At 41.5% G+C, this 14070-nt stretch overlaps 1 protein-coding gene across 1 annotated transcript in view; it reads left to right on the top strand.

Annotated features, from left to right (window-relative positions):
• Window positions 1-14070, top strand: part of LAMC1 (laminin subunit gamma 1) — a 134857-nt gene that overhangs the window by 82186 nt on the left and 38601 nt on the right. Inside the window, exons 2-3 of the mRNA XM_053605886.1 lie at window positions 7116-7420; window positions 11254-11384. Coding sequence (XP_053461861.1) covers window positions 7116-7420; window positions 11254-11384 — 436 coding nt within the window. The remainder of the gene's footprint in view (window positions 1-7115; window positions 7421-11253; window positions 11385-14070) is intronic.

The raw sequence follows: 14070 nt of genomic DNA, 5'->3' as shown, positions 1-14070 counted from the left end.
TTTTATATTCCTAAGGTCAAGTCTGGCTTCAAGAAGTACATTCATGTTTTCTGATTTCCAAGAGTCAGCACATCAGAACAGCAGTGAACCAATGACTTCTAAATGTGATAGTTTCTAACAAATTGGTTTTCTTCTTCTAATTCAGGCTGTGGAAGGGCATTTTGAAATTTTGTGAAGTTCTGTGTGGCCATTGTCATTCATTACTTAACTGTTGGGGGGTTGTTTCACAAGATCCTCATGGAATTCTTCTGAGCTGCACATAACAGAGAAGCATTTATGTTCCCTCACAGTCAGTGCTTGAATCCAGTTCTAAGACAGGAAGAGTTTCTCCCCTACTCAGAGAGATTAAAAATACTTCACCACGTAGGAGGCTTAAACAGAATTCCTCGGCTTGGCCTGCATGAACAAAGGCTGGATTCTCATTGTTGAGGTGGCCCCTTCCCTTTTCTCATTCCCTCAGCCAACATGATCTGTAGGATTCGGAGCAGGAAGTATTAGTTAATTTTGTGTGCTTCATTCTGAACATCTGCACTTGAGATTTTTTTTTTGTTTATGGAAGGAATGTGGCAGGAGGAGGGAGAGAGGCAGCAGAATGCTCAGAAGCTAAACATTTTCTTACTAGTGTATATATCCACAGTCAGTCTTGCGCATGGCTGTGAGGTGAGGAGTGAAAGATGTTCTAGTCGGATAGCTGCTGGAATGGACCCAGAATTGTACTTTCTCATTCTCTTGATCATTTGGCTTGGCTGCTCTACTTAAAGTCGCACTGTCTCCTATTGCTTCCCCCTGCGGCATGATATCTATAGTAGTGTCATTGCACTGGGAACGAGAAGACTTGGTCCTGTTTTCTGTTCATCTCCCAATTAACTGGATCTTCTCACTTTGCTAACTGTAAAGAGGTAAAGAGTAGGGACTATGGTAAGAGGGAAGACATGGCAGCTCTCAGCTGTAGCTGTTTAATGGAATAAAAGTGCCTTAGTTTTCCAGTTCTTGATTATCTATGGTTACAGTTAATTCCAGAGAACAGAGTTACCTCACGCCTTGACCCCTCCATTTCATTTTCTGTTTTTCTTCCTTATTTATCCAGATTAGAGCCAAAAATTCCTTGAAAAACTGCAATCCTCTTGTCTTATTGCCCTTTTATTACACTGGCCCAGGGGATGTTGAAGGTTGCTGTAGAAAATCACATCTCCACAAACGTCCATGCAAATCACAGCCTCGTTCCCTCTTCTCAGCAGCCCTGTCTTTGTCCAGTAAACCTGCTTTTCTCTAGTCAGCTTCCTTTGCTGGTCTCTACACTCTTCGAATTTTCGTGACCCACATGGCTCACTGGCTTTGCTCCCAACCCTTACAATTCTAATGTAATCTTGATTTTCACTATATAGATTTTTTAAAAGGTCGTCAGAACTCTTTCAACTTCTGTCCCTTGAAACCTATAAAGTCACTTGCATTTGCATCTAGATAGAAAGCGGGGAGGCAGATTTCCTCTTGCTTAGAGCCCCGTCTCCCAGACATCTCCCTTGAACCCCATTCTTGATTCCCAACCTTTATTTTCAACCTTTTCCTCTTCTCTGATTCAAACACAGTAGCATTTAATGCCTGCTCCTCTCTCCTGTCTGAAAAATGAAAAAAAAAAAAAAAAAAAAAAAGACAGAAGTATTTCCTTGGCCTTGTATCCCCTCCAAGTATCACCTCCTCTTTCTCCTCCCCTTTAGCCAGGTATCATAACAGGTTGCTGGCACACTCCTGGCACCTGTTATTCATCCTTGATTCCAGCCATTATGACCCTGCCCCTGGAACTGTTCTCAGAGCAGCAGTGACCTCTTTGTGGTTTGAAGCTGATGGGTCCTTCTTGATCATTATCTAACTTGACTCTGCTGACAGATTTGAACAACACTAATTACTCCGTCCTCTCTAGCTGCCCCTTCACAGCCTTCTTTGTCATCTCATTTTCCTCTGTCTGTGCCTCCAATATTGGTGGTCCTCAGGGGGCTCTCAAAGCTCAGTCTCTTCTCACGAAGCACACTTGCCCCCTTGGCCTCAACCACACCCATGTCTTCCATATCCATCTGTAAGCTGATGAATCTCAGATGTCTATATCTCACTTGGAGATCTTTCTTGGCCCCTCAGGCTGCTGACTTCCAGCTCTCTACAGATATCAGACATTTCCTCTTGTCTAGATGACCTTGAGGGCACCTTACAACTAGTGTATCTGAAGTTGAACTTGTCTCCCTATCCTGTCCCTGCCCCGAGTCCTGCTTAACAGCCTCTATTCTCAGAGTAATGTAAAAGGTAGTACTCTACATTTGGCTGGTTTTTTTGTTTGTTTGGTTTGGTTTGTTTGAGACAGAGCCTCAAGCTGTCGCCCTGGGTAGGGTGCCGCGGCATCACAGCTCATAGCAACCTCCAACTCCTGGACTCAGGCGATTCTTCTGCCTCTGCCTCCCAAGTAGCTGGGACTACAGGTGCCCGCCACAACGCCCGGCCATTTTTTGGTTGCAGTTGTCATTGTTTGGTGGGCCTGGGCTGGATTCGAACCTGCCAGCTCAGGTATATGTGGCTGGCGCCTTAGCCACTTGAGTCACAGGTGCCGAGCCACATTTGGCTGTTTTTATTTATTTATTTATTTTTGCAGTTTTGGCCAGGGCTGGGTTTGAACCCGCCACTTCCAGCATATGGTGCCAGTGCCCTACTCCTTTGAGCCATAGGCACCACCCCTGTTTGGCTGTTTTTAAACTAGAAAGCTGAATTGTTCTTAATCCTTTTACCTCATGGAATGAGAAAAAGATTTTTTGACCATGAATTAGAATGCTATCAGGGTATAAGCAGAGGACCTTCAAAAGTGGCCCCAGGCCCCCAGGCCCCCAGGCCCCAGTTCCCAAGTTACCATTGATGCTGGTTTCCCACACCTCACTCAGCTCTGTCATTTCCCTCCATCCAACCATTCCTGTTAGTTCAGCCTCTGTTGTATTCCCTGGGTTGGTGCTGTACCTTCTTAACCTCCTCACCTTCAGTCTTGTCCCTTCCATCCTGATCTCCACACCGTGGCCAGAGTGGTTTTATAAAAATCAGGTCTGATTGTGTGTTTCCTGCTGTAGATCCTTCAGGGGCTCACCATTGCTCCTGAGTTGAAGTTGCCCTTCACCTCAGGACTGGAGCATGCTTTACTCTTTATTTACCTCATCTCCAACCACTCTGTCCAGTTCTAGATGTTCTTTGTAACTCTGCCTCCTGCAGTGATCACATCTCTGTGTTTGCATACATGCAGTTTCATCTGCCTGGACTCTGTCCCCTGATTGCCTGGTTAATTTGGATCATTCCCCAGGTCTTGGATATAGATGCCACTTTCTCTAGGAAGCATTTCTTGGATTCACAAATCTGGGTTGGATGACCTTCCTCAGTGCTCCCCAAACATGATGCTTCTCCCTGGGCATAGTATCATCACATAGGCTTACAATTGTCTGTATCCACGTGGGGTCGGCTGCAGCTCAGAGGCAGTGCACCGTCTTGCCGTGAGGAGGTGTGTGAGCCTCTGTAGAGACTGCCACAGACCTCTTTTTCCTCTTCCAATTGTGGCTTTAGATTAGAATTAGAAATACAGCTCTGAAAATGAGGCTCAGTACCATAAGGCCAGACCAGCACCAGAAAGAAAGCTGCTTACAGCATTTAATTATAGCAAAATTGCTTTCTGGATATTTTGTTACCCATGGCTGTGCATGTGTGGTTTCAAGGAGAGCGGTCACATATGCCCATTTCTGTCAGAGTGTGGCTTAGTAGTACAGGCATTGGTCTGGAGCGTAGGATAACCTGATCCATTTTACCTTCTCTCCTTTGGTCCAGATTGCTGCAGTTTGGGTTACTAAAGAACACTGAGATAGCAGAAAGGTAGAGAGTGGGAAAGCAAGGGTAATCTGTAATCCACAGATTAGTCAGTAAAACACCTTTGAATGTCCCAAGCCACCTACTCCTAAGTAAAATCAAATTGTTTTATCCTTCTGGAATGTCTTAGAATAAGTCTCTGGAATGCCACAGATACTGTACTATAACCCCACCCTCATTCAAAGGTCATGTCTTGATATTTTTGACACAATAAAGAGGTACCAGTTAAACTTTCATTGTTTTAACGGGAGGTGTTCATTTGTGTGACCTGTGTCCAGGCAAAATGCACTGCGCCATAGGTGGAAGATCTATGTGTGTATACTGTCCTTTGGTAGTCCCCTGGTGCAGTTGCTCTTATCTGTGAACAGGATCCTGGTTCAGGAATTTTCTACATGAACTCTATTTTTTTTTTTTTTTGTAGAGACAGAGTCTCACTTTATGGCCCTCGGTAGAGTGCCGTGGCCTCACACAGCTCACAGCAACCTCCAACTCCTGGGCTTAAGCGATTCTCTTGCCTCAGCCTCCCAAGTAGCTGGGACTACAGGCGCCTGCCACAACGCCCGGCTATACATGAACTCTATTATAATAATGCCTTATATTTGTAGATAGAATTTTATATTTTTTTTTTTTTTTGAACTTCAAGCTCTTGCCCTGGGTAGAGTGCTGTGGCATCACAGCTCACAGCAACCTCTAACTCCTGGGCTCAAGCAATTCTCCTGCTTCCATCTCCCAAGTGGCTGGGACTACAGGTGCCTGCCACAACGCCCGGCTATTTTTTGGTTGTAGCTGTCATCATCGTTTGGTGGGCCTGGGCTGGATTCGAACCTGCCAGCTCAGGTGTATGTGGCTGACGCCTTAGCCACTTGAGCCACAGGCATCGAGCCTAGAATTTTATAATTAATCAAATATGTGAATATCTTGGTTTGACCCCATAGCTCTTGAGGTAGGTGGAGCAGGGATTATTCCCATTTTCACAGAGGAGAAACTACTGGTGGAACAGAAATCATATTGCTAGTAAATGAATGTGCCAGGGCCTGAACTCAGGTCTCAAAATGCCCAGTTCTATAGCAATATGATTTCTGTCTTTCCATCATACCACATATCTTTGTGTTTAGGGTCCTATTGGTGTGAGTCTGTTTCATGTATATGGGGGAGAATTAATCAAACCTTTTCTAAAACCTAGACCAATTGAGAAATAGTCTGATATGGCTTATCATATCCATTTAAAGAATGAGTTGAAGAATGTAGCCTGGACACAGCTTACATGGATTTTTCCCACCCTTCCTTCCTCAAGTTGACCTCACACACTTAGTTCCAAATTTGTAACAGGACTGCAGCAGGCCCCAGCCTGCACAGAGGCAGGATGCTGTCTTGAATTGAGCAGTGTAGGGAATGCGACTCAGTCAGGAAGCCAGAGATGCAGCTCAGGGGAGTCTAGACCACACGTGAGTAATGTCTCCTTGTCTCTTAGGCATGAGTGTGTGCAAGGAACTGGAGAGTTCTCTCACAGAAGTCTCTCCTCAGTACTTTTGAGAGGGCCGATACTGTTCTATGGGTTTTGTAGGAGAGGGTTGGATTGCTTCTTCCTGAGTTTATTCAGTTGGGGAGAAAAACTATAAACCCATGAGTGCCAGGACCCCTTATGTCTAACATATCCTATCTCCTAACATACATAGCATAGGGCTGGCCGTTTAGTGTGCCCAACAAATACTTGGTGACCAAACTCTGATCTTCATTGTAACATATTAAAGTAGCAAAGTACAGATTTTTTCAGACACAGGAGGACCCAACATGTGAATGGGTGGTGATTAAAACGAGATGCACATTATTTCTTTCTTTTTTTTTTTTTTTGTAGAGACAGAGTCTCACCTTACTGCCTTCAGTAGAGTGCCATGATGTACACAGGACTCACAGCAACCTCTAGCTCTTGGGCTTCCGCGATTCTCCTGCCTCAGCCTCCCAAGCAGCTGGGACTACAGGCGCCTGCCACAACACCCGGCTATTTTTTGGTTGCAGTTCAGCCGGGATTGGGTTTGAACCCACCACCCTCGGTATATGGGGCCGGCGCCTTACTCACTGAGCCACAGGCACCACCCCACATTATTTCTTTTATCCACCTGATGACATGCTGGCTGGCAACCAAGCCATCTTGACCATAAGGCTTTACTCTGGTGGTTGCAGGGAAATATCTGACCCAGTGACTCTTCTTCTAGAGGGATGGCCCATTGAGCCCTTCCTTTTCTTCCCTAATCAAAGCTCATTTTTTATATATTCTATTTTGAACATATTCAGACATAACCTCTTTAAACCTTTCTCCTCTTCTTCTTCTTCTTCTTCTTTTTTTTTGTCTCATTGTCCTGGTTCTGAAGGAGAATTTTTTCTTTTTTCCTATTCTGTTCTCTGCTTTCTCGCAAACGCTGTCCTCCCTTTCTCAAATTTCTGAGTCTTAACTTGGTAGATTAGTAAAAGAATAGTGCTGTTAATATTCTTTCTGTATCAAGAGTAACATTATAGTTAATAAAGAGTGAGTTTTTTAAAAAATCTTGAAAATGCTCAGAAGACCCATTTGCAAAGTCAGTATATATTTCCTTTTTATGTTTTAATTAAGCTTTTGCTGAAGCACAGGAAAGAATAAAAGTGCTTTTCATTAAATTTTTTATTTTATTTAATAGTGTAAGTACAGCATTAACATATGCTACCAGTTTTCATTGCAAGCAAAATTTCAGTAGTGCATTTCATGAAACAGAACTTTATGAGCCAACTTAAGGACCCAGTGGGAAAATGTGCACTGTTTCCAGTTTTAGAATGACCTTTTAAGGCCGGGCGCAGTGGCTCACACCTATAATCCTAGCCCTCTGGGAGGCTGAGGCAAGTGGATTGTCTGAGCTCAGGAGTTCGAGACCAGCCTGAGCCAGAGTGAGACCCTGTCTCTAAAACAATAGTGGGGTGTTGTGGCAGACACCTATAGTACCAACTACTTGGGAGGCTGAGGCAAGAGAATCATTTGAGTCCAAGAATTTGAGGTTGCTATGAACTATGATGCCATAGCACTCTACTGAGTTTGACAAAGTAAGACTCTGTCTCAAAAAAAAAAAAAAAAAATGGCCTTTTGAACATCACCAATATGTTGTGTGTTCTGGGGTCTTTTTAGTTATGTTCCAAACCAAACTAGGAATAGAGGGTGTTTCTTTGCTTTTGTACTATGACTTCTGAACTCTGATGTGTTTGTCCCACAGGAAAAGCTTTTGACATCACCTACGTACGTCTCAAGTTTCATACAAGCCGCCCAGAAAGCTTTGCCATTTACAAGCGCACGAGGGAAGACGGGCCCTGGGTTCCTTACCAGTACTACAGCGGCTCCTGTGAGAATACCTACTCAAAGGCAAACCGTGGCTTCATCAGGACAGGAGGGGACGAGCAGCAGGCCTTGTGCACTGATGAATTCAGTGACATTTCTCCCCTTACGGGAGGCAATGTGGCCTTTTCCACCCTAGAAGGAAGGCCCAGTGCCTACAACTTTGACAATAGCCCTGTGCTGCAGGTAGGCTCTCTCAGGCTGACTTGGAGACAGTTCTGCTGCTCACTTGGTGCGGGGAAGTTATTGCACAGGGGCCTGCAGTCCCACTTCTGAGGTGTGGGGATCAGAGTGGGGTCTACTTCAGCAACACAGACAGCTGGAGTTCATTCTGCTCTCCTGTGTACTATTACAAGGTGAAAGCAAAGTCATTTTGTTCCTACAAAATGCCTGGATGATGTTTGTTCTTATTTTCTTACCCTCTTGCAAACATATCCTGGGGTAGAAACTTCACAATTTTTTTAAAAAGTCGAATGATTTTAACTTTAATCTTGGTACTTGAGGTTGAAACATTTTGCTTCTGACCTTTTGAAGAGGGTGTTTGACCTAATCTACCCTGTTTTCGCCCTCCTTTCTTACTTCTTTTTTTATTTGAAATAAATCAAATATTTTATTTGAGAAAATACTTATTTTAGAAAATAAAAATATTTTCTAAAATTAGCAAGGAGGAACAATTGAAGCAAGATATTGAAGAATGCCAACTTACTTCATTAGTACACAAGGAAATTTTGGTTGGGTTTCTGTGGCAATGTTGTCAAATCATTATGAAGACTCCTCATTACCCGAAACGATGCGTGTGAGTGACAGGGTATTTATTTAGGTCCCATGGTTTTGTGTTGTATCATGATGGAAACGATTCCTTATTGAACAACAGAAAGAATTAAAGATTCCTTTTTTCTCATGAATTTTATATGCATGTTCCTTACACACCATAATGTAGAATTTTTATAGATTGCTAAGATGTCTGTAAACTTTTTATATGGAACAACTAATGAGCCTCATGCCACATTCAGCATATTAACACAGAACTGGAGACACTGCTGTCATGTGGCTAAAGTCATTATCTAAATGGGCAAAACCTGTACTGATTGAGCTGAGACTGGACATGGGTTTTCAGATGTTAATTAATTTTCTATAAAGCTGTTGCAATTTCTAGATAGGGAATCCCTCATATTTGGGGGCTTTCTACTTTTTGTATCTTCTTGTTCTTGTCCCTCTTTCTGAAATTTATCATTATATTCAAGGATTGTTATTCCAATTTGGGCTGTATTGTTTTGGATAGTAGCAAAGGATGAGAATATATTTATCTGTTAGTCCAGTTCCTGCCCTCCATTGTATTTCTGTATGTTGCTAGAAGGTTATGAGTGTGCAGTCACTTAGTAAACTCTGAGGTGCTGGTGAGCAGTGAGTATGTTTGTCAAGGCCTTTCAGAAAAGTGTTTCTTGCAGTGGAGATAAACACATGTTCAAAATAAGTGGCATAAAGAATGGCAGATTTTTATAGGTTAAAAAGCAGAAGACCGAATGCCCCAGGGAGAGGTGATCTGCAAATACTACTCTTTAAGTTGACTAGCCAGCCAACATTTGCCAGCCTTGTTTCTTTCTGCAGCAAATTACTGTATTTTCCTGTCTGGAGACGCAAAAGCATAGTCAGTGGGAAAGAGTGGTGGTTCAAAGTTGTGACTAGTTTTCTGTCACTGGTCAGCCTGTCTTGAGCAGTTTGCCATCTGTAAGAATTCTGATGTTTGCTGCTCTTTATGCTATATAAACTAATGAAACTGCATGTGGTAAAAATGCTGCATAGATTTGGTCAGTTGGCTTCATTGTGCATTAACATTAATTATGTGTCTCTGGATGTAAGATCTCTGGCTCTGATATCCAGTTGCCAAGGGGGTTGAACTGATCTGACTTTTAGCTGATCTGACAGTGAGAAGAGGCAGGAGAGAGGGCGGCGTCCTCTCTTCTCATTGTTCCATTGGCCTCCTTCCAGAAACTGCAATCTCCCAGGAGCGGGAGGAGACCCTCACTATATATGAGTAATGTATTTATTTATAATAATAATAATAAACATTTATTATTGTCCTTACTATAGTGTGCTATAATGTGACAAGCACTGTTCTAAACCTTTTAAGTATAGTAACTCATTTCATCCTCACAGTAATTCTGTAAGGTAGATACTTTTATTATTTACATTTTATACACGTAGTTTAGGAATCAGAGGCTCAGAAAGGATATAACTTGTCCTAAATCTCACCGTTTTAAGTGGCAGAACTGGTATTCAAAAAGAAGTCTAGCCCCATGTTCTGTTCTTAAGGTGCCCATTATGAAAACAATGGCTTACTTTCAGCCTTTGAGAAATTTTTTTTCAAGGATAGTTATGATAAAGATGAAGCCTATAGAAGATATAAGGATTAAAAACAGAGATATGATAAGCTATTTATAGATGACTAAAAGATTCCTGTTGCAGCCCTGAGTGGGAGTTGTTGGAATTCCAAGTTTGAATTCAGTGAAATCATCATCTCTTCTCCTTTGTAATTATTCTTGAAAACTGCATGAAGATTTTATGAGTTCTCCACGTTGTTCTATGTTCTCCGGATGTTTGCCATGGTTTAAGGCAGTGATTCTTAATCAGTCACATGCCTCCCAGTCACAGGTGGAGCCTTCTGAGAACGCAGATGTCTGCACCTCTGCAGTCGTTTGTTAGTCTCTGAAGGTGATTCTGACTTAAAATGAGAACGGTATCTTTGGGTGTTTGTGTATAATGCACCACCCCAAAGCTAAGTGGTTTGAACCATGATGTGTTTGTTATTTCTCATGGTTCAGTGTTAGCCTGGGCTCACTAACCTCAAAGGTCAGCTCTCTCCCTGCATCTCTTATCCTCAGGAGGCCAGGCCAGGCTTCTTCACATTATGGCAAAAGTTTTCCAAGAGGGTGAGTCCCCATGCACAAGCACTTACCAGGCTTCTGCTTGTGTCATATTCATTGATGTCCCCTTAGCCAAAACCAGTCACAACCCAAGCCTAGAGTCAGCATGGGAAGGGCCTATCAGGGTGTGGACCCTGGCAGACATGATTCATTGAGATCATTATTATTACAATCTACCACGAGGTAGATTGTAATCATCTTACTAAAATTAGCTCAATGAAATGGCTTAGATCTTATAAAACCTAGGGAAAGACTATACAACCCCCGTTCTTGTCCTCTGCCATCACGATACACCTACCAGTGTGACAGTATGGTTTCTTCAGATTCATCATTCACACAACAAATATTATTTGCACACCTATTATATGCTAAACACTAGGGAAACTGCAATGAACAAAACAGACAAGAATTTCCTACCCTCATGGTGCTTACATTGCAACGGGAGAGGGGAAAGTATGTGTGGAAACAGACAACATAAATAAAGCAGGGAAGGGAAATAAGGATTTGGGAAGGATAATAATTTTAGATGGGGTGGCCAGGTAAGGCCTCATAGAGAAAGTGATATTTGGGAAGGGTCCTGACAAAAACAGACTACATCTGATTGGTTCAGGTCAGTGTATTTGAGTATCTCTCCCAGATCTGTCAGTGGGGGATTGGGAGGGATACATGTTACAAAATAGCCGTGAACAATATAATGTAAGCGTGGTGTTTCATGAGCTCTGAGCTGGTTCTCTGATTGGGTGTGGGGTTTGGATACAGGATGGAGAGGCAGGATGTGTGTACTGGGAACCTAATGTGTACGAGGCATTGTATGTATATTTCTTTTACGCCTCAGCAGCTTTTTGAAGAAACTGGTATCATCCTTGCTTTTTGAGACTTTCAGTAGTAAAGTAATAACTTAGATCTAAGAAAGGAAGAGTTAAAGAGGAGAAAAACATTAGGAAATTAAAGAAGTCATTGAATATTATAATAGATTTAGTGCTAGAAGAGGACATAGATTAAATGATAAATTAACTAGAACATTTTGTCACATTTATGTCTCTCTCTTCACTCCCTCTACTTCTGTTTTATGTTTCTGTTTCTGCTTCCTGACAGGAATGGGTAACTGCCACTGACATCAGAGTGACTCTCAATCGCCTGAACACTTTTGGAGATGAAGTGTTTAATGACCCCAAAGTTCTCAAGTCCTATTATTATGCAATCTCTGATTTTGCTGTGGGTGGCAGGTAAGAAAACTATTGAATTAGCCTTAAAATTGATGGGAGCTTTTATATACAAAGACTTTTAAAAAATTGGGGGGGTTCATAGGATACATATAATTAGGTTACATTGTTTGCATTCTAAGGTAAAGTCCCAAGTTGTAGCAGTCCTTCACCCAGGAAGTATCCCATATACTGGTATATTATACTCATTAGGTGGGAACTTACCAAGCTCTTCTTCCCCCCTTCTTGAATTTAATTGTGTTTTTCTCTCATGAACCTATAGTTGTTAATCTGCTTATTTCAACTTAGTATTGAGTACATGGGATGCTTGATTTTCCATTCTTGAAATACAATACTTAGCAGAATATTCTCCAAACCCATCCAGATAAATGCAGAAGATGCAAAGTCTCCATCTTTTTATGGCTGAATAGTATTTCATGTATACATAGTATACATAGTTTATTATATGGTATACATACTTATTATAACTCGTTATTCACGAGTTATTGGATACTTGGGTTGTTTCCACATCTCGGTGATTATGACTTGAGCTCCTTTAAACATTTGAGTGCAGTGATTTCTTTTCTCTTGGGTAGATACCAAGTAATAGGATTGCAGGATAAAATGGAAGGTCTATTTTTGCCTCTTTGAGGATTCTCCATACTTCTTTCCAAAAAAGCTGTATTAGTTTGTAGTCTCACCAATAGTATATAAATGTTCCTCTCTCTTCACACCCATGCCAGCATCTGTAGTTTTGGGACCTTGTAATATAGACTGTTCTCACTAGGGTTGGGTGATATCTCTAAGCAGCTTTGGTGTGGATTTTTCTGATGATTGAGGACAATGAGTATTTTTCCATGTGTCTGTTAGCCGTTTGTTCTCTTGGGAAAAGGTTCTGTTCACATCTCTTGCCCATTGATTAATGGGGTTGTTTGCTCTTTTCTTGTGATTTGCTTGAGTTCTTTGTAGATTCCTGTTATTAGCCCTTTGTCAGATTCCTGTTATTAGCCCTGTGTCAGATTCATGGCATGAGGATATCTTTTCTCATTCTGAAAGTTGTCTATTTGCTTTGTTTATTGTGTTCTTAGCTGTGCAGAAGCTGTTTAACTTAATTAGGTCCCATTTATTCTTGATGGTGCTTCAGTTGCCACTGGAGTCTTCTTCATAAATTCTTTCTCTATGCTGATATTGTTAAGAGTTTCCTCCCATGTTTTCTTCAAGAGTTTTTATAGTTTCATCTCTCAGGTTTAAATCTTTTATCTAGCATGAGTTAATTTTTGTAAGTGGTGAGAGGTGCAGATTCAGTTTCAGTCTTTTTTGTGTGGCTAACCAGTTCTCCCAGCACGATTTATTAAATAAGGATTCTTTTCTCCAGTGTATCCTTTGGTTTGGTTTGTCAAAGATCAGATGGTGGCATGAGGCTGGTTTCATCTCTAGGTTCTCTATTCTGTACCACAGATTGATAGACTTTTTCTTTACCTAGGGTGGGAGTGACAGTCCTTAGTGAATAATAATGTATATCTGGAAGCTAAGCAATTAGGTTTTTCGAAACTTTGTCAAATCAACATACTTAGTGAATTTTTGTTGACTGTTCAAGCGCAGAGCTCCATGATAGGCACTGTGAAGTTACCAAGGAAGGGTAAGACTGACTTTTGGTGAAGCCCCGATAGTCTTGGATCTCATAAATGAATGATGTAGTTGATGGTTCAGTATGTGAAAATTGAAATACTAGTGTAGTCACGTTTTAAATAAAAAGATCAAGCAGCAATAGAAAAGATACCACATATCAAGAATGATACAGAAATATCAGGCTAGAGAAGCAGATGAGCTCTGAGCTGGGGCTTAAAGAATAGGTAGGATTTGAATAAGGAAAGAGGATATCTGGGTTGGGTGCAAGAGCATGGGCATGTCATGAACGAAAGTTTAGAGATGGGAGAGTATAAACCTACTTGACATAACCAGAATTTCTGTATGGATTTGTAGAGTTGTAAATGCAAAGATAATTTGATGGCCAGAGACTTAGACAAGCTTGGACTTAGCTCCCCTATGTTTGACTTTGGGGTCTCAAAAGCATGTGTTGTTTTTGTTATGCGATTGATGCTCATTGAAAGTTGATGGTAATGTTAATGAAAAATCAGGCACAATTTTTGGAATAGAACTGTGATACCAAAACAGTGGATTAGGAAGATTAATGTGTAAGCAGGGTGAAAGTAGAGTACAGTGAGAGAATTCATATTCCTATTATGATGCTGTCTGCATGTTAGGTGACAAACACCTGATGTCAGTCTGGAGACAGCAAAATGGAAGGCGACATATTAATTGCATTTTATTGTGAAGGAAGAATTATCAGAACTTTAGACAAACATGATTTTAAGGTTTAGTGATCAGGAGAATGGTGGTACCATGAACAAAATAAGTAAAGAAGATGAGCTAATTTGGGAAAGATGATGGGTGTAATTGTAGACAGGTAAAATTTTAGGCCATAGGGATCATCTAAGTTTGTACAGCAAAGGTAAGAGCTTTGGAGAAGGCTGAGAGCTGGAGATCTAAATTTGGGACTCGCCCTGGCACACAATAGATCAGCAGTTCTCAACTTGTGGGTCGCGACCCTTTTGGGGGGGGGGGTCTTCTGCATATCAAATATTTACATTACGATTCATAACAGTAGCAAAATTACAGTTACGAAGTAGCAGCGAAAATAATTTTATGG

This window comes from Nycticebus coucang, chromosome 10, assembly GCF_027406575.1.
Source record: "Nycticebus coucang isolate mNycCou1 chromosome 10, mNycCou1.pri, whole genome shotgun sequence".
Taxonomy (NCBI): Eukaryota; Metazoa; Chordata; class Mammalia; order Primates; family Lorisidae; genus Nycticebus; species Nycticebus coucang.
This window is presented reverse-complemented; position numbering and strand designations above follow the sequence as displayed.